The sequence below is a fragment of the Cnephaeus nilssonii genome, assembly GCF_951640355.1.
Source record: "Cnephaeus nilssonii genome assembly, chromosome: 18".
Taxonomy (NCBI): domain Eukaryota; kingdom Metazoa; phylum Chordata; class Mammalia; order Chiroptera; family Vespertilionidae; genus Cnephaeus; species Cnephaeus nilssonii.
Window position 1 is genome coordinate 249,386 of NC_137089.1, and position 19,618 is coordinate 269,003.

The 19,618-nt window shown below is 65.1% G+C and overlaps 2 protein-coding genes across 7 annotated transcripts; one reads left to right on the plus strand and one right to left on the minus strand.

Moving 5' to 3' along the window:
* The first annotated feature begins 1,065 nt into the window (after window positions 1–1,065).
* DGAT1 (diacylglycerol O-acyltransferase 1) lies at window positions 1,066–8,800 on the plus strand. The gene is made up of 17 exons (XM_079796419.1): window positions 1,066–1,446; window positions 5,096–5,183; window positions 6,088–6,128; window positions 6,236–6,321; window positions 6,401–6,453; window positions 6,645–6,750; window positions 6,895–7,008; window positions 7,096–7,176; window positions 7,266–7,369; window positions 7,446–7,484; window positions 7,569–7,610; window positions 7,678–7,722; window positions 7,793–7,905; window positions 7,976–8,041; window positions 8,113–8,200; window positions 8,293–8,355; window positions 8,449–8,800. Exons 1-17 carry the CDS (start codon window positions 1,250–1,252, stop codon window positions 8,602–8,604), a joined length of 1,482 nt encoding a protein of 493 aa, XP_079652545.1. The 5' UTR covers window positions 1,066–1,249; the 3' UTR covers window positions 8,605–8,800.
* Window positions 8,801–9,876: 1,076 nt separating this feature from the next.
* Window positions 9,877–19,609, minus strand: HSF1 (heat shock transcription factor 1). Of its 6 annotated transcripts, XM_079796416.1 has the most exons (14): window positions 19,258–19,605; window positions 14,935–15,043; window positions 14,458–14,594; window positions 14,069–14,193; window positions 12,678–12,753; window positions 12,537–12,598; window positions 12,354–12,450; window positions 12,141–12,277; window positions 11,787–12,056; window positions 11,373–11,456; window positions 10,619–10,724; window positions 10,478–10,543; window positions 10,328–10,397; window positions 9,877–10,238 (listed from the first exon to the last, which is right to left on the minus strand). In XM_079796416.1, exons 1-14 carry the CDS (start codon window positions 19,372–19,374, stop codon window positions 10,033–10,035), a joined length of 1,662 nt encoding a protein of 553 aa, XP_079652542.1. In that variant the 5' UTR covers window positions 19,375–19,605; the 3' UTR covers window positions 9,877–10,032. The 6 variants fall into 6 exon arrangements, with proteins under 6 accessions (XP_079652542.1, XP_079652541.1, XP_079652540.1 ...); XM_079796415.1 differs by having other exon boundaries at window positions 10,328–10,373; window positions 11,787–12,277; window positions 19,258–19,609; XM_079796414.1 differs by having other exon boundaries at window positions 10,478–10,724; window positions 19,258–19,608.
* Window positions 19,610–19,618: the final 9 nt, after the last annotated feature.

The following is a 19,618-nucleotide window of genomic DNA, read 5'->3' on the forward strand; positions in this document are numbered from 1 at the left end:
AAAAATAAAAGTTTAAAAAACAAAAAATACCTGCCAGTTAGGAATACCAGGCTGGCATCAGCCCCAGAAGGTCCAGTGGCAGCAAGAATGTGTTACCAGCGGCCCTGGGCGCCGTCCTAGAGGTGGTGGTGCAGGGGCGAGCTAGGCCCATAGGAGAGGCCACCGACCTCAGGCTGAACCTGTTACAGGTGTTTTTTAGGTAAACCAGGCCTAAGCCCCCAGGAAGCCCCCGAACCCTGAGATCCAGGCAGGATGCTCGCATCCCATGCCCCGTGAGAGATGCGGGTTAAGCCCAGGTGGGACGCGGACTTGCCTGCCCGCGGGCCGCATTTTGTGGTTGTCATGGTGGCTTGGTTTCATTTAAGCACAGGGGCGATTGCAGACTATACAAAGACACAGAAGCCCCCGGTCCCGGGGATTCGGCATCCCCTGGCTAAACTGGCTGGGTGGGGACCGCCCGGGGACGTCTGCGGACGCGGGCGGGAGGGAGGCCGGTTGGAGGGGGCGTGCCTACTCCGGTTGTCAGCATGGTCTCCCTACCCCAGCCGGGTCCAGGGAATCCGCGGGCTGGGCTGGCGTCCCGGGGACGCGGGACCTGGGACTTTCTTCCGCTCCATTCTCTGGCCCGGCGCGTGTCTGACAACCTACGCCGAGGAAAAGCTGGTGCCCGCGGTGGTAACCACAGTCGTGCTCCGCAAGGTGCGCTCTAGAGAACCGACACGCTGGGGGCGGGGGTGGGCGAGGCGAGCTCCCACGGACAGGGCTCCGATCGGCGGCCAGACGGTAACGCCCCATGGGTTTCATAACTACCCTCCATCCCCACACCCGCGCCTGTTTTTGCGGAGTGGGCCACGGGGCAGGCCAACGGCCAGGGCAAGGCGCACAGCTGCCAGCAAGCTGTGGGGAGCAAGGTCCTCCGCGTTCAAGTCCGCGCTGGGAAACTACAACTCCCAGGGTGCCCCGCATCGGGCGACCACGACTCCCAGAGTGCCCCGCGCGCCCGCGGACTACAAATGGGTGCGCGCCGAGCCCGCCCGCCAGTGAGCGGCTCGCAGAGCGACCCGGCGACCCGGCACGGGCTGGGCTGGCGGGCGCGCGCTGATTGGCGGCTCGGGCGGCGCGTGGGCTACGGCGGCCGGCAGGGGGCGGCGGCGGCAGTTGGCCTTGGGTCCAGAGGCGGGGCCGCGGGCCTCGGGCGCGGAGAGCCCGGCGGGCTACGACTCGGCCGCGGCGAGGTGCGGGCTGGATCATGAGCGACCGCGGCGGCGCGGGCGGCTCCCGGCGCCGGAGGACGGGGTCGCGACCCTCGGGCCAGGGCGGCGGCGGTGGCCCCGCGGCAGCGGAAGAAGTGCGGGACGTGGGCGCCGGGGGGGACGCGCCGGCCTCGGCCCCCGAGAAGGACAAGGACCGAGACGCCGATGTGGGCGGCAGCCCCTGGGACCTAAGGTGAGCGGTGCCACTGACTCATAACCTCTGACCCCTGACCCTGGCCCCTGCGACCCTCCCTGTCCCTGGGGCATGGCCGCAGCAGGCAGGGGTGCCCCTGGGGCTCCCACAGGGAAACTGAGGCCTGGGGGTGCAGGTCGCCTGCCGAGGTCACTCAGGCGGGGGCGCCGAGGGGAGCCGGCAGCAGCCCCCGCTTGCAGACCCTCCTCCGTCTCACATCCTCAGGTGGGTCGGGAGCCGGCGGCTTGGGCGGGCTGGTCCCAGCCGTGCACAGCTTTCCTCCGTCTGGACCGAGATGGTTCGGATCCGGGGATTTGTGATGAAGGGGGTCTCTCCTGAGGGCTGTGAGGGTGCCTTAGGGGTGGGGGAGCGTGAGCCCGCTGGGGAGACCTGAGGACAGGAGGGGGAGGGGGCAGTGAGTGGCTGTCCCTTCCTTTCCTGGCGCTTTCATCCCTCACCCGGCGCCTGGCCGGCCTGGGCCCTGCTTGTTGCCAGGACGAGTGCTTGCTGTGGGGCCGAGCTGGGCCTTGGTCGGGAACAGGAGAGGGGTGTGGAATGGGCCCACCCCCAGGCGAAGGACTGGGAGGAAGGGATGGAGGCAGCAAGTGGAGGCCGAGGGGACCCCCTGGCCACCCTCGGGGCTCTGGCTCTGGAGCAGCTTCAGGACTAGAGGTTATGGAGGAGGAAGTGGGCGGTCGGTCACTCAGCGGCAAGGATTTGCTCTCAGTAAACAAGGACTGAGGCTTTCTTCACGGGGTGCCCTGGGGACGGGGGCGAGGGCAGCTGGGGTGTGGGCACTGTCCTTGCCCTTGGAGTGCTCACAGTCCACCTGAGCGATAAGGTAATCTCCACGCCGAGCAGTGTGAGCAAAGGTCAGACACAAAGTTCATGAAGGCTCTCGCTGAGAAGGTGGCTCTAGGAGAGGGATGCTTTCTTCCGGGGGAAGGGGGGGGTGCTGCTAAGGGAGGCTGCAAAGAATGGGGGTTCTTGAGGGCCCTCTGCTAGCTCCCCAAGTCACTTTACATGGGCAGAACCGGTCCTGTGCCTTTGCTAGCTGGGCGGAGGGGGACCCTGACTGCCCACCCTGGAGGTCTGGACCCCTGGAGTGGGGTGGGGGCTGAGCCTGCCTTGCTCTGGCTGCCCTCCTGGATTGGCCTCCACCTGCCTGCCCTCCTCCCTGCTGTGTTGCCTGTTCTCTCCCCTTCCTGCCCCCCCCCCCCCCCTCTTGCTCACCTGCCGGCCAGGCTCTGGTGTGAGCTCATTTCTTCCAGCCCAGGGCCAGGGTGTGGCTGTGGGCGGAAGGAGAGGGCACCTCTTTCTGCCCTGCCTGGCTCACTCCTCCCCGGCTCCACACACACTCCCTCAGCAGGCCTCTCCCAGGGGCTTGTCCCTGGGGTGTCCTCTGCCTCTCCCCTCCCAGCAGGGTCCGAGGATATGGGGAGCTCACTCAGCCACCAGGCTTGGCCCAGAGGCTGGGGGAGTGCTGAGGAGGTGGCAGCTGGGGGTGAGCTGGCACTCTGCTCCCCTTTGCTCTGCTTGGCCCACGAGCTGGCTATGTGGCCCCAGGCGTGGCTCACCACCAGGGGCTGTGCCTCTGGGCCAGCTTCAACCCTGGTCGGGCCTCAGTTTCCCTGTGCCCAGCCCCGTGCTGATGTGCGGGGTGAGTGAGGCGACACATGTGATGGTTAGAAGGGCCCTGCTGGCTGGGTGGGCCTGGGGGTGGGTGTGGGTGCTGCAGGGCAGAGTCTGGGAAGCCCCTGCAGGAGGGGAGAGGGTGAGAGTCTGGCGTCGGGTGCCAGCATGCCCGTTGGCTCTCTGGCTCTGCTGCTTTCTCCCCTGGCTGGGGCCTCTGACCTGGGGTTGAGGATGGCCAGGAAGCTGGTGGAGGCCCTGAGGGGTCGGGGTGGGCTGCTGGGGGAAGGTCTGAAAAGGTTCTATAACATTATTTGGTGTCAGATTGGAAAAGACAGCCTTTCTCCACCCCCATTTCCATCTTAGAGACTGACGCAGAGAAAGCCAGCACAGTCTTGGTGGCCCAAAGGGGGCAGGGGTCATGGTGTTGTGAAAGGCCCGTGGGTGTGCCGGGCTGGCACCACAGGAGGCGGCTTTGGGCTGGTTCCAGTGAAAGCCAATGGGTTTGAGCTTGGGGGAGGGCGTCTGGGACAGGCTCAGAGACCCTCCTCTCTGGGGAGCTGGGCCTCGGACCCCTACCTGCCTCGTGGAAAGGCAGGTGCAGGGCCTCAGGGGGAAGAGGGCCTTGGGTGGAGGTCACAGGAGGGACCCAGAAGGTGGTGCCAGGAGGCCCGGGAGAGGCTGGGAGAGGCAGGTGGGCCAGGCAGGTCCAGCCTTGGTCTGGGAGGCAGGAGTGCGTGTCCGTGCTGCCTGGGCTGGAGAGCGCGGAGCATCTGGGCTCCTTGGTCCCTCGCCTCCCATCGGAGTGCGGACCCCAACCACAGCCAGGCTCACCTCTGACCCCAACCACAGCCAGGCTCGCCCCTGACCCCAACCACAGCCAGGCTCGCCCCTGACCCCAACCACAGCCAGGCTCGCCCCTGACCCCAACCACAGCCAGGCTCGCCCCTGACCCCAACCACAGCCAGGCTCGCCCCTGACCCCAACCACAGCCAGGCTCGCCCCTGACCCCAACCACAGCCAGGCTCGCCCCTGACCCCAACCACAGCCAGGCTCGCCCCTGACCCCAACCACAGCCAGGCTCGCCCCTGACCCCAGCCACAGCCAGGCTCGCCCCTGACCCCAGCCACAGCCAGGCTCGCCCCTGACCCCAGCCACAGCCAGGCTCGCCTCTGAGGCAGGACCCGCTTCCCCATCCGCACCGCTCAGGCAGAGATGTGTGTCTGCAAGAAGGAAGGGAGGCCCTGGCCTCACCTGTTTCAAAACTGGAGGCCTTGCTCAATGTTTGTGGGGCTTTCTGCTGGCGTGCTGCTGGGGTGAGGCTGCGCACAGCCTGCGAGCCAGCTGTGGCCCCTCCCCCACCTCTACGGCACCTGAGGAGCAGGCAGGGACGTGAGGGTCCCCCAGCCCTAGCACTGGGTGGGAGCAATCCTGCCTGCTTCTATGGGAGACCCCAGCCATCAGGTGTCCGGCCCCCGGTGGGCTCCTCTCAGCCCCCAGCCCAGCAGGAACACAGCGCTGACCTGTGGTTGGAGGCCACAGTGCCTGAGAGCTGGCCGCACTGCTCCCCGAAGGTCACACCAAGCTGGGTGCTCAGCTGGCCCTGGCTGGGTCCCTGTGCCCGCTGAGCTGTGTAGGCCAATGTGGGGGGGCTGGCTTGAGGGGGGTCCCTTCAGCTCCCTGGTAGGTGGGATGGGCTGCCCAGCCTTGTCGGGTGGACTCTGGCTGTGGGCCAGCACCACTCCATAGCCAGGTGGGTGGCGGAGCTAGAGGCCTCTGCGGACGAGGCTGGGTCCTGGCCTGGATGCTCCTGCCTCCGTGGCCCTGGGCTGGGCAGGCCCCTGCCTGGCTCCCCTCAGACTGTCGTGGGGGAGGGTTGGCGTGGGGAGAGGACACAGCTGCTGGGCTGGGAGGGATGAGTTGCCCAGTGTGAAGAGCTGGGTTTGGCTGCCCCAGACTGGGAGGGGTGGGCAGCTGTGGCCCTGCCCGAGGTTCTCATTGCCTCCTGCCCTGTCAGGTGCCACCGCCTGCAGGATTCTTTGTTCAGCTCGGACAGCGGCTTCAGCAACTACCGTGGCATCCTGAATTGGTGTGTGGTGATGCTGGTGAGTGGATGGTGGCTGGTGGGTGTGTGTGGGAAGCTTCTGTGCTGTGAGCTGTGGCTGAAGGGCAGAGAGGAGGGGACAGGAGGGGTGGCTGGCCCTGGGCTGATGGGCTGTGGGGTTGAGGATGGGGTGTTCTGTGCGTGCGGGGCTCCCTTGGCAGCACGTGTGAGTGGTTTTGGGGTCCCAGAAGAATCCCCTCTGCTCCTGAATGGCCCTCGTGGGTGTGGAGCCCTGGCTGGCCTGGCCTGGGGCAAACAGGGGTGTGAAGATGGCTTTTGGGCTCAGCACAGCAACCAGCCACTGCTCTGCAGGCCCCGTCCCTCTGCCTTGGCCTGGGTCGTAGGTGCCCCCAGGAACGTGCCTCTAACGCACCTGTGGCCGGGCTGAGGCCCTGCCGCTGGGCCCAGTTCCTGCTGCACCTGGTGGGGTGGGACCAGCATCCTGGCCCCGGAGCAGCTGGAGTCCAGGCTCAATGGGCGGCATGAGGGCGGGGCTGGGAACAAGGGTCTGTCTGGGCCCAGCCCTGTCCACTCTGGCTGATATGGCCCCCGGCCTTCAACCCTCAGCCTGACGGGACACACCTGCCCCCAGGCTCCTGGCTGCCTGTGCGGAGGCCCCAGGCACACCACACCCTCCCTGCGCAGTCCTAGGAGGCGCCCTGGGAGCTGTGGGCACACTGCCTGGTGGGTGAGAGGCTGGTGGGATGGGGTCCCTGTCCTCTGGAGCCATTGCAGGTCTGGGCTGGGCTGGCAGAGGCTTGGCAGCGGGCAGCACTGCTCTGCTCAGCCCCGGGGCCTGCCTGGCCCTTGGCGCAGCCCCACAGCCTTTCCCCTGCTTCTGGAGCCTCTGCCGTGCCCACCGCAGATGTGCGCGCTCAGGCTGTGCGTGCCCGCCTCTCTTGCAGATCTTGAGCAATGCACGGTTGTTTTTGGAGAACCTCATCAAGTGAGTTCTTCCCCAGGGCCCCGGCCCCACCCCCGAGGCCCAGCCGCACTCACTGCCAACTCGGGCCCCCACTTACCTGCTCAGGCCTTCATCTCCCCAACCCCCAGGTACGGCATTCTGGTGGACCCCATCCAGGTGGTGTCTCTGTTCCTAAAGGACCCCTACAGCTGGCCCGCCCTGTGCCTGGTTATTGGTGAGCTGGGCACTGAGGAGGGTCTTGGGTGGGGGAGGGCTTACTGGGCCTGAACCGCCCTGTGCTCCTCTGTCCTCAGTGGCCAATGCCTTTGCTGTGGCCGCCTTCCACGTGGAGAAGCGCCTGGCGGTGGTAAGCAGGGCCCGCATGCTGCTGCCCGGGCCAGAGGTCCCCTCCTCACAGGCCTGGGCCCAGGGCAGGTGCCACCCTCCCCACTGCGTGTGGCTCTCCTGGGAGGGGCTCCACCCTCGGCCTGGCAGCTCCCCAGGGAGACCCCTGGTCCAGGGAGTGGGCCCTGGCTGAGTGCTGCCCCCGCCCCCCAGGGTGCCCTGACGGAGCAGGCGGGGCTGCTGCTGCACACGCTCAACCTGGCCACCATCCTCTGCTTCCCAGCGTCTGTGGCCTTCCTGCTGGAGTCCATCACTCCAGGTGCCCCCCATTCCACCTGTCCCATCCCAGCCAGTCGTGGGGGGACCCCGGGAGAGACGCAGGCCAGCTTCAGGGGCTGCCCCTGGCCGCAGCTCTCCTGTGGGTGGTGTGGGAGGCCACGGCCTGAGCCTGCCTTTCCTGCAGTGGGCTCCGTGCTGGCCCTGGCGACCTACACCATCCTCTTCCTCAAGCTGTTCTCCTACCGGCATGTCAACCTGTGGTGCCGAGAGCACAGGGCTAGTGCCAAGGCCAAGGCTGGTGAGGCTGTCTGCCGGGGGCGGGCGGGACTGGGCAGCAGCAGGGCCTCACCTTGTGCATCCCTCTCCTTCCCTCGCCACCTCCCAGCTTCTACCGGGAAGAAGGCCAACGGTGGGGCGGCCCAACCCCCAGGCACCGTGAGCTACCCGGACAACCTGACCTACGGAGGTGGGGGGCCTGCAGCTGGCCTGGGGATGAGGGACAGGGGTGGGGTCCACAGCCTGGGCCCTGGTGCCAGCTCTGCCCTCCCATTCCAGATCTGTACTACTTCCTCTTTGCCCCTACGCTGTGTTACGAGCTCAACTTTCCCCGCTCCCCCCGCATCCGAAAGCGCTTCCTGCTGCGGCGGCTACTTGAGATGGTGAGGCTGGGGGCTGAGAGGGGCTGGGTGGCTCCAGGTGCTGGGGCTCAGTTTGCTGCTCTGCTTCCTCCCCCAGCTGTTCTTCACCCAGCTCCAGGTGGGGCTGATCCAGCAGGTATGGGGAGCAGGACGGGGGGGGGGGGGGGGCAGGGGGCCGCCTGGTGCTCTGGGGGGAGCTGATGCGTGCCCTCCTTTGCAGTGGATGGTCCCCACCATCCAGAACTCCATGAAGCCCTTCAAGGTGAGTGCCAGGCTCCCCGTGGCGGGAGGGGTGTGGCCTGGGAGCCCGCTGAGCCTTGTTCCCACAGGACATGGACTACTCCCGCATCATCGAGCGCCTCCTGAAGCTGGCGGTGAGCAGGCTGGGCCTGGGGCGGGCCTGAGGGGTGGGGGTTCTGGAACCTGACACCACCTCTCCCCCAGGTCCCCAACCACCTCATCTGGCTCATCTTCTTCTACTGGCTCTTCCACTCCTGCCTGAATGCCGTGGCCGAGCTCATGCAGTTTGGGGACCGCGAGTTCTACCGGGACTGGTGGTGGGTGACCTCAGTGGGGCCGGGGCGGGGGCCGGTCCTAGCGTCCTCTGATCACGGTCTCTTACCCCAGGAACTCTGAGTCCGTCACCTACTTCTGGCAGAACTGGAACATCCCTGTGCACAAGTGGTGCCTCAGGTGAGTGTGGCGGGTGGTGGCAGGCCCTTGAGTGGACCTGGGCGCCTGCCCACGGCCTCCTTCTCCCACAGACACTTCTACAAGCCGATGGTCCGGCGTGGCTACAGCAAGTGGGTCGCCAGGACCGGGGTGTTCCTGGCCTCAGCCTTCTTCCACGAGGTCAGTGCTTTGTGGGCACCCTGCCTTGGGCCCGGAGCTGGGGTGCCGTGGCCCCGAGGAGCCAGCTGACAGCCCTCTCTCCCCCCACCCAGTACCTGGTGAGCATCCCTCTGCGCATGTTCCGTCTCTGGGCTTTCACCGGCATGATGGCTCAGGTGAGCGCCGGGGCCTCCTCGCCTGCCGTTAGGTGCCCGGGGCAGCCAGCCCGTGGTCACCGTGGTCGGCTGACTGCATGCCCTCGTCCCCAGATCCCGCTGGCCTGGATAGTGAGCCGGTTCTTCCGTGGCAACTACGGCAACGCGGCCGTGTGGCTGTCGCTCATCATCGGGCAGCCGGTGGCGGTGCTCATGTACGTCCATGACTACTACGTGCTTCACCACGAGGCCCTGGCGGCAGAGGCCTGAGCTGCTGCCCACACTCCTCACTGCCACCTCGCCTGCCTCACTGCCCATGGCCGCCTCCTGGCCCTGGGAGGCCTCTCTGCCCCTATGGGGCTCCTGCCCCTCGGGAATGGGAGCAGCAGCACAGGCCAGTGCCTCAAGGACCTGTGCTGGCCCTGCCCAGGGTCCGAGGGTGTCAATAAAGTACTGTCCAGTGTGAGCTCGGCCTGCTGAGGGCGCTGGGTAGCCTCACCACCTGGTCCAACAGCGCTGGCCGTGGGGGCAACTGTTTGGGGGCTCAGAGGGCCTCAGGCTGTGCTCTTGGGATGGGGAACTGGGTCCCCTGGGGTCCATGCCCTGGGGGGACAGCACCCTCAGGGTGGGGGCCAGAGTGTCTGGGCAGATCCCACCTGACGTCCTGGGTGGCAGCTCTCACTGCCTGAGGTCTGCTGTGGCCAGACTTCCTGCCCAGATCCCCCTTGACCCCGTGTGGTGTAGCTCAGGAGTGGGTGCCTAGTCTTCCTGGAAGTGGACCTTGGCTTGGGGCCGGGCCTGGAGAAGGGTCAAGTATCGTGCCAATCCTTGCCTGGGACCTCCCCCTTGGTGGTGGATGTACCCATGGGGGTGGGGGCACGTGTCTCTGGAGCAATCATCTGCATGACCTGAGCAGCGGGCTCTTGCCACCCTGCTCTGGCCCTGGGCTGGGTGGTCCCCATGGTGCAGCCTCAGGACACTGCCCAGACCCTGCTGCCCGCCAGGTGGGAGGCAGCTGGACCCGTTCCCACCTCGCCTTAAGGATTCGCTCTCGGGATGGAAGAGCCTGGGGCTGTGCCAGGCCAGGTATTCGGTTGGCAGCTGGGGCCCCACAGAGTGTCTGAGATGCCCAACAAGAGCCTGCTCCACCTGTGTCCTCCTCTTCCTTGGGCCATGGAGGCATTGCCGGAAGGAGGATGGGGAGCATTGGGGAAACACCTGGGGGCGCCAGCTGTCAGGTGGGCTGTGCCTTGCTGCCCTGTGGCTGACTGTGCAGGAGCCCGACCCACAAGGCAGAGCCACACTCCCTTCCCTTCAGCCAGAACCCTTTTCTCCCAGAGCAGGCCCAGCACCCAGTGAAGGCTCTGCTGGGCAGACAAGCCATGCCCCCTAGTCCTGCAGCCCCACAGGCCCCTCCCTGCTCCTTTATTAATCCCGAGTGCACACAGGCCCTAGAGCAGGTGTGCTGGGGCCTCCTCACTGCCCCCTGGAGGAAGCGGCCACAGGCCAGTGTAGAGCCCGTCTTGTCCATCCACGGCCGTCTACATATATACCTGTATGTTTATTTCTGTGAAGGGGGGAGGGGGACTCATGTAAAAACCAAAATACACTTTGTGAAAGCCACAGTATTGGTCAGTGCGGCGTGGCTGTGAAGCCCCAGGCAGGCCATGGCATGTGGGGCTGGGCCTCCTGAACCCGTTAGGAGACAGTGGGGTCCTTGGCTTTGGGGGGCTCGGAGCCCGTCAGCAGGGAGATGGTGGGGTCGTCTGCATAGTCGTCCCCCTCTGAGAAGTAGGAGCCATCCCCAAGCTCGAAGAGCACAGGCAGGTCGCTGCTCCCCACGTCCATGGGGCCGGGGTCCCTCAGGAGCAGGGGCTGAGCTGTGTAGTGCACCAGCTGCTTTCCTGGGGGGGTGCAGGGGGGGATGGCATGGTTAGGATGCTGGCAGGAGGGGACGGGAGGGGACAGGAGGCGGGCAGGTGGGCTTGCTCACCTGAGTCGGGGCTGCTATTCTCTGCCTCGAGAGGCCTGGGGGGCTCCTGGGGAGAAAGGAGCTCCTGGATCTGCTGGGGCAGGAGGGCATTGAGGGTTCCTGCTCCCCCACCCTCGTCACCTCCCCCCACCCCACCCCCACTCTACACACACTGGCCAGGCTGCTGTCCAGGTCTGGCAGGTTCATGTCTGGCACTGTCACCGAGGGGCTGAACAGCTGCGAGAGAGGAGGAGAGTCAGGCTGGGCCTGCGAGCAGGGTGGGCGGCGGGAGGTGGGTGGGGCGGGACTCACGTCCAGCAGGGCACTGGTGTCCACACTGAAGCCGTGGCTGGTCAGCATGGTCTGCAGGTTGTCCAGGTTGGAGTCCATGGCATCCAAGTGCTCACTGAGCTCAGCCCTGGCCGGGTGAGGGGGCAGCTGAGGCATCGCCCCAGAGCCTTCCCCCTCAGCCACACCCACCCTGCCTGGGGCCAGAGCAGCCATGTGTGAGGACAGGGCCTGGGTGCCTGGCAACTGGGGGGAAGAGTGGCTGGGGCCACACGGGCCGGCCGGCCCCTGCAGGCCTCTGACAGCACGGGCCTGGGCCACAAGGGTTCAGGCTCTGAGCAGGATGGGGCAGTCGTTCAGGCTTGAAGTCTTGCCTTTGCATGGAAGACAGTAGGGAGGGGGAGGCTGTGCTCAGTGTGAGGTGGGCCGGGCTTGCCTCGTGCGGGTGGGAAAGACCCAGGTCTGGTGGCTGTGACCCAGAGCATCCGGGCCATGGGGCGCACCGAGGACACTGGGGAGTGGCCAGCCCGCCCTGAGAGAAAGCCAGTCTGCACAGTAGCAGGGACCCCGGCCAGACTAGTAGCCGCGCTCGCCTGGAAGACCCCTCGCTGTCAGCCAGTGATTTGGGGCACAGGCTTGGGCCCCAGAGCCTGGGGGCCACGCTCCCTGCAGGCGGCCTGGGATGCTGTTCACCAGGCTGGGCTGAGTGGTCCTCAGCTGGGGAGGGGCCCGAGCTCTGGAAGAGCCCTCCCCCCTCCCCAGTGGGGACAGCGCTAACCCTGGCTGGAATCGGCCATGCAGAGAGGAGGAGGGGTAGGGGAAGAGGCGGGCGACCCCAGACATCTGTGGAGTGCGAGCCAAACTGCAAGATAGAAAGACAAGAGCCCATTGCAGCCGGGCCCGGAGGGTGCGTGCCCCGCCCGCGCGCCTGGCTCTGGTGGCAGGGCCTCTGCTGGGCAGCAGGACCAGGTGACTGACAGCTGCAGCCAGGGTGGCCCAGAGAGCAGGTGCCACAGGCCACCATCCTCGACTCCTGAGGGACAAGGTGTGGGAGCCAGGCTGGTCTCCATCTCCCTCCCCAATCCCAAACTGAGCTCAAGACCAAGTCTGCAGCCCTGTGCCCAGCCCTCCAGGACAGTCCTGGCCAGAAGCCCCGGCACGCCCAGGGGGAGGGAGTGAGGGCAGCACTCACTTGTCCAGGCATGCGACGCTGAGGCACTTCTCGGGGGACGAGGAGGTGGGCGGGGTTGAGGGGGGCCGGCCCCCCGCATCTGGGAGGGGTGTGGCTGAGGCAGCTGGGGCAGGCTCACTCTCCCGCAGAATGGAGTCAATGAGGGCAGTTGGGGACAGGGGGGTGTCCACAATGGAGGACAAGCGCCCAGGACTCTCCTCCGGCGGGGGGCTCCGAGGAGGACTGGGCGGCTCCTCCTTGACGTGCACCAGGGGGCTGCTCGGCAGGGGCCTGCGGGCGGGGGCACAGGCGTCAGCAGGCACCTCCGGGGCCCCAGCCCTCTTCGGACCACTAGGGAGGTGGCGCGGTCCCCACCGCTCATCTATGCTCCTGCCGGGGGAGGCCAAGGGGCTGCTGGGAGCCAGCTCGGTGATGTCGGAGATGATGGGTCCGGAGCTGGAAACGGCCTCTGGGGAGTAGAGGCTGGAGCTGCTGTAGGCCGGGGACGGAGCCTGCCATCGAAGAGGGGACACATGTGGCTGTGCCCAGGCAGCACGGCCCCCACCGCCCGCTGCGCCCAGAGCTCACCGAGTAGGGACCGGAGCCGTGGATGGGCTCCAGGGAGTACTGCCGGCTGTACTTGGGCAAGGAATGTGCTGAGCCACTGTCGTTCAGCATCAGGGGGCTGCGGGGAAGGGTGGGTTAGCTGCCTCCTGGCCCCGGTGGCACCCAGGACCCAGTGCTGAGAGACGGGCACCCACAGCGCCTCACATCTTTCTCTTCACCCCCAGGATCCGGTTCGACTGCACCAGCGAGATGAGGAACTGGATAAGCTGTGGGGGGTGGGGGGAGGCGGCACAGTTAGCCCAGCCGAGGAGGGGACAGCGGGCGCCCTGAAGGCCCGCCGTGTACCTTGTTGACGACTTTCTGCTGCTGGGCGTGCTTCTGCCGCAGGCTGGCCACTTCCCGCCACAGGGCCTCGTTTTCACTGCAACAGACCAGGGTGCAGTCAGCGGGCCAGGTCCCAGGAGCCCCAGACTGAAGGGCTCCACAGATACCCCCCCCCCGCCCCGGCAGGTGCAGGGTGCAGGGCTGTTGGTGACCACCTATCGCTAGCTTGTCTCTCCACTCCGGACGAGGATGGGCTGTGTGACAAGATCAGGGGCAGGCCAGACCTTGCTGCCACTACCCCCTTCCTTGCTCACCTGCACCTCAAGGGAGGGATGCTCAGTCAGGTGGGGGGTCAGCTGGAAGCTAAGGTCAGATGCAGGCGGAGTGTTGGCTGCACCCCAGAATCCTCCTGGGGGCTTCCTGAGGGCCCCCCCCTCGACCTTTGCCCAGCCTGAGGACAGGAAGGCAGGCCAGAGGGACAGTGGCAGCCCAGCTCTCCAGGCTGCAGAGCAGCAATGGGGTTGACTGTTACCTTTCCAGGGCTCAGGGCCTGAGTGTAGCTCAGAGGTGGCCCAGGGAATGGGAAGAGCCAGCTGAGCCCACCCTCCCACCAGGTGAGCAGGGCTATGAGCGGGTCTGCCCTCCGCTGGGCCAGCCCTGCCAACACCCCCTCCCCACCCCGCCCCTGCATGTCTTGACAGAGCGGGCCCTCTTGGCCTCACCTATAGAGATGCCCCGACTGAAGGCCACGCTCATCTGGCCCCCAATGTGAAGAGTCAGAGCCCAGGAGCCACTTCCATGACACAGGTCACAAGGGCACCAGCACCTGCCCCCCGAGCAGCTCTGAGGTGCCCTGAGCCAAGGACAGCCACCCCGGCTGGGGTTCCTGAGGTCTCCAGGGCCCTTGCGGGCATGGGAGGAAACCCAAGCTGGCCTTTCTGAGGGTCTTGGTGGAGGGGGTAGCACAGGGCTGTTATGTGGTCACCAGACGTGAGCCAGGGGCAAGGGTTCCAGAAAGTACCTGCTCCTTGCTCCCCAGGCCTAAGGTGGGGATAGGCAGGAGAGGGGACGTCTGTGCTGAGTGATGCCAGGGACAGTGGGAGCCAGCAGGAGGGGCCTGGCCACCCTGGTCTGCGGGGAGGGCCAGGAGGGCTGGTGTGAGCAGGAGGAGAATGGGGCCAGTGCTCTGAGCCCAGCTCCACATGCTGCTGCAGGAGCGGTCAGACCCCACCTCCCGGGAAGGAGGATGGCTAAGCAGGCGCCTCAAGGTGTGCAAGCCCAAACCTAACTCTGTTTGGGGAGCAAAAGGCCCGAGAGCACCTACCACCCCTGCAGGCGGTGGGAAGTGCTCAGCACGTGGCCCAGCACCGCACCCTCCTCCGCCCACCTCCGCCCGCTCCCGTGGGACCTACTGCTTCATGGCCAGGAGCTTGGAGTCCATGCTCTCCTGCTTCCCCTTCATCAGCTGCACGTCGGTCAGCAGCTTGGTGACACTGTCCTGGTGAATCTTCATGTCCTCACTCTTCAGGGTGGACACCTGGGTTCCCACAGGAGGTTACTGTGACGGGCCCCGCAGAATCGGGGGGTCTGGACACGGGGAAAGGGCCAGGGGCTGCGGCCTTGAGATTGGCCTTCTCTGCAGCAGCCGGCGGGGCACAGGCAGGGGTCCGCGTGGACAGGGGGGCGGCCATCGGAAGAGGGCTTGGAGCAGCCAGGCCAGGCCAGCAGGGCACCGAGTGGACGCAGCTACCCCACCGCCGGGGGAGGGCAGAGGGCTGGGGACAGGGAGGCGGCTACTCACGCTGGTCACCTTCCTCTTGATGTTCTCGAGGAGCTGCTCCTGGCCGCGCAGGAAGCAGGGGTGCTGGAACTCGGTGTCGTCCCGCTCCGGCTTCACCAGGCCGCCCTGCTCGATGTGCACCACTTTTCGGAAGCCATCTGCACATGACAGGGCAGGGCAGCTCTGCCTCAGACCGGGGACCAGACCCGCCCCCCCTCCCCCCCTAGCACTGCCACCTCAGAGTGTCTGCCTGCAGTGGCTGGGCAGTCTGGCCAGAGACCCCGTGTCCCCACAAGACATGGCCTCTGGACCTCAGGTTCAGGCTCATGAGGACGGTTTCCCCCCAGGGAAGAGGCCGCCTCCCCGAGCCCTGAGGTGTGCTGGCTCCATGCCACGCCCCTGAAGAAGATGGGTGAAACCTGGCGGCTCCCCCCTCACCACAGGCAGGGTCACTGCCGGCGCTCTCTGCCCCCCACAAACCCGCGGGTGGGCACTCACACATGTTGAGCTGCCGCACGAAGCTGGCCATGTTGTTGTGCTTGAAGTACTTGGGCAGCACCTCCTTGGCAAACTGGCCCTGGTCGTACACGTGGAAGCTGTTCCCGCTCTGCAGGAGACACGCAGCGAGTCAAGCGCAGCGGTGAAGGCACAGGGCCCTCCTCGAGAGGCAGGCAGCCAGCCTCGCTCCCTCCCGTGGGGCGGGGGCCACGGGAGCCACTGGGCCAGAGAGGGGAGGGGCCTCATGGCAGTCAGGTGCCCCACCCAGGGGCCTGGAGCTTCCCCAGGGCCGAGGTCCCATCCAGGAAGCACTGCGGCACCGCAGGCCCATTCTTTATGGGACCCACTTTCGCTTCTACAAGCAAATGCACCAAGAGGAGCCAGACCCCACCTTCTGGCAGCCAATACACGGGCCCTAATTCAGTTATCTGCAGGAAAGCTGTGCTCAGAAACGCAACTCCACCTTCCTCTGGGCTCTGAGAGGAGAAAGAGGCTGTACAAACCCCTACACGACCCGCTTCTTCCATGTCTTTCCACGAGGTGTGGGGCAGGCCCTGTGCCGGGCAGGGTGGCACGCGGCCGTGAACGCAGTGGCACAGGGAGCGGGCTCCCTGTGAGGAAGAGGGTTAAAGAGGTGGGGAAGCCCAAGGATCCTGCAGTGCTAGTCTAGGACTGGAGCGCTTTTTTTTTAAATTTCCGAGAGAGAGGAAGGGGGAGAGGCGGAGTGAGGGGGGGGGGGGGAATATCGATGTGAGAGAGAAACACTGATATTGGTTGCCTCCTGTACACACCCCAACTGGAGACAGAACCTGCAGCATGGGTGTGCCCTGAGTGGGAACTGAACCGGCGACCTTTCAGCGCATGGCACAGCACTCCACCAACTTAGCCACACAGGCCACACCTAGAGCTTCCTTTGTTAAAGCCTTCAGGACAATTTCCAGAGACTAAGTTATTTAAATAAGCTTTGCTGTCTTTGTTTGATTTAACCCACAGCTCTCCCAGTATAAAAAGCTTTTTCTTTAGGGATGTCTAATTTTCTTTTTTTGTTAATCCTCATCCGAGGATTTTTCCCCATTGATCTTTAGAGAGAATAGAAGGGAGAGAGGGAAGAGGGGAGGGAGGGAGGGGGGGGGGGGGGAGAGAGAGAGAGAGAGAGAGAGAGAGAGAGAGAGAGAGAAACATTTGATGAGAGACATACAGACTGGCTGCCTCCTGTACTCACCCAGACGGTGTGGGGGTCGAACCTGCGACCTTAGTGTACAGGCGGACACTCTAACCACTGAGCAAAAACTGGCCTGCACGGGATGTCTGAGTTTCACATCTTTTGGCTGCCTAAGACAGTGGACAACCCTAGCTTGTTTGGCTCAGTGGATGGAGCATTGGCCTACAGACTGAAGGGTCCCAGGTTCGATTCTGGTCAGGGGTGCAGGCCCAGGTTGCGGGCTCGGTCCCCAGTGGGGGGCATGCGGGAGGCAGCCAATCAATGTTTCTATCTCTTTCTCTCCCTTCCTCTCTGAAACCAATAAAAATATATTAAAAAACAAACTCCAAGAACGGTAAATGCAAAGAAATCCACATCTGGACACTCATGTCAAACTGCAGAAAGCAAGAGATCAAGAGAACCAGGAAGCAGCAGGAGAGGAGACTCCTCACGCATAGCAATCCTTAAGACCAAAGCTGGTTTCCACCACCACCTCGGAGGGCAGGAGGCACTGGGTCACATTAAAGGTGCCGAGGCACCCTCACTCCAGGGAGCACGCCGTGCCCTTCCCTTCCCCCACAGGCATGTGCCCCTAACCTCTAAGGGACCCCACGACACTGGCACCCCGGGGAGCAATGGGCAGCGGCGGCCGGTCCCAGGCCCACCCTCTGAACCTGTCTCCAAGGCTCCCTTTAGTCCGACGTCCCAGTGAGACAGAGCAGCCCGGCCTGGGCGCTGCGTGGCTTTCTGCAGGCCCTCGGCCGCGCTGTCCTGGGTGGGCGTGTGCTGTGGTCGGTAAGACTGACCGTGGAAAAGGAAGGAGCGAGTTCCACTCTGGGATGGCAGTGTGAGCAGACCACCGAGCCACATCCAAGTACAGCCAGCAGGGCGCACTGCCGGATGCCGCCCTAGGAGGGGCACAGCCAAGGCGATGGAGACGACTCCCCTCAGGTCCCACCCAAGGCCGACCACCTCTCAGGAGGGAGCAGGCACAGCAGCTCACCCGACCCAGCTCCAAGGTGACGAGGCGAAATGCCTGGTGATTGCAACCAAGGGCCTGGGGTCCCCTTCTTCATGTGCTCCATCCATGGGATGGAGGCTCGAACGCAGGCACGGCCGGCTGAGTACTGGGACCTAACTGCAGGGACTGCTCTGCTCCAGACTCTCAACCAAACACCGGCCCCTCGAGTGACCCTCTGACCACTGGTGGCTCTGACACAGGCCACCTGGATGGACCCGGCCTTGGGACCTCCAGTCACCAGGACTTCTCCCAGCCCCACCCGACTGTGAGGGTCATTCCTGCTCCCAGCAAGAAGAGAACAGCACTGACCAGGCTGGGACGGGTGAGGCTGAGAGACACCAGGGCCAAACTGTAAGCAGGGCCTCCAAGTCCAGGAGGAGGCCCTTTTACTCCAAGTGAGACGTGCCTCCTGAAACTGTCCGAGGGCTTCCCGGCCTCACTGGCCATGATCCTAGGCCACACAGACCGGTCAGGCGCGCAGGCTCCAGCTGTTCCTCACCCCGTGGAGAACTTGCCAACCGGGCTCAGGCCGCTGTGGCCACTGTGCGTGTCGCTGCCACCGGTCTGATCCTATCGGACTTTTCTTCTCCAAGGCTTTGCCCAGAACACAGACTGCTGGTCCTGGGAGTATGCCGGCAGGGCTCCCCTCACACCTCACAATCTTTTCTTTCTAAAAATACATTTTTATTGATTTCAGAGAGGAAGGGAGAGGGAGAGAGAAACATCAATACTGAGAGAGAATCACGGATCGGCTGCCTCCTGCACACCCCACACTGGGGATCCAGCCTGCAACCCGGACACGTGCCCTGACAGGGAAATCGAACCGTGACATCCTGGTTCATAGGTGGACACTCAACCACTGAGCCACGCTGGCCAGGCCGCCTCACAATCTTTAAGCACAAACAGCAAGCAGATTAAGGGGCAGGGCAGGTCATCCTAGTAGAATTAAGCTCTGATGTCCCTCCCAGACTGGGTGAGGGTGTTCTCTGAGAGTTCAGGGCAGGAACAGGAGGAGGAAGGCAGAAGAAAGGAAGACAGAAACAGGGGGCCATTTCCTTTGGTTGGTCAAGTTCAAGGTCTAGAACAAGGGAAGGGTGGTAAGGGGGCTGCCTGTGGGGACGCACCCTGACCCTGTCTGGGACTTGTGCAGCCCATGAAGGCTCTGGGGAATGGGGAACACCCACCCGCAGGACCACATCCCTGGGACCAACAGAAAATGTCTCCAACGGGACTTCTAGCCTCTTTATTCCACTCCTCCCGAAGAGCGAGCTTCAGCCACCAGACAACCCAAGGGCGAGAGAGCCTGGCTCGCGGGAGATACTTGCAGCCCAGCCTTCCCCTCCTCTCCTAGCAGCTCAGGAGCAGGAGCGGGAAGTGCTTAATGGCCCTCAGCGGGTAGGGCGCTCGGAGGCACCCAGAGCCTCTCTGCACCCGGACAGGCCCGTTTAGAGGCCGCACAGTCGCCGGCCCTGGCCTCTCGGGAGGCGGCGTCACAGCCAGGAGGCGAATGAACAGCAGGCTCTCGTCTCCAACTGCAGACACACACAGCCTCTGGTTTACCCCGCGGCCGGAGCGGGCGGGTCCACAGGCTCAGACCACGCATGTAAACAAGGCCGCTGCCAGGCAACTGGGCGCGGGGACCGGGATCAAGACGCCCCCGCGAGGAATGAAAAACAAAGCTCATCTTGGAAACCCAGCTGTGCTACCTGGACGCCAACCTGAGCTTTCCGACCTTTTCCTTCCCGTTTTCGCACTAGAGCAACGCCCTCGGGCTCGTGAGCTAAGTCTTGGTGCTTTTCGAACAGCTGCCGACCACACAACCGGTAACTCGTTTGGGAAGAGAGAGGCCACCTGGACGCAACTTTCACTAGCGGGACTGGGCGCCCGTCAGAGCACAGACGCACCCCCGCAGCTGTCCGACAGTGAGCAGCCCGGGAAGGAGAGGCCCGCCCTCCTCCCCGCCCCGCCCCAGGGGAACTTGGCGCGGACCGGAGCCGGCGGGAGGCCTCGGACGCTCTTTCTCCCTTGGGCCCTCCGTCCCCACACCGAGCGGCCGAGGCGGGGGCCTGCCCCGGCCTCCCGGGGGCGCGCCCGCCCTCACCGGGCTCCAGCAGATAAGCGCGTCGGTGGCCGGGTCGCTCACGAGGGTCCACAGCTTGGTCAGGAAGGCCGGGACGTTGCTGGGCCCCGCAGCGCCGGGGCCCACGGGCAAATCCATGGCGGGGAGAGGCGGAAGTAGCGACCGCAAAGAGAGGCCGAGGCCGGGCTAGCGCCGCCGCCGCGTCTGTAGGCCGGGCCGCGCTGCCGTCGCCGCCCGCTGCGCAGACACGGCCCACAGGCCTAGCATGGCCGCCGCCATCTTGCGACTGGCGCCCCCACGCCGGCGCCGCCTTTCTGCGTCCGCACGGCCCTAGGCCCCGCCCCACACGCCGCGCGCCTGCGCACCCTGGCTTCGCGGCGCC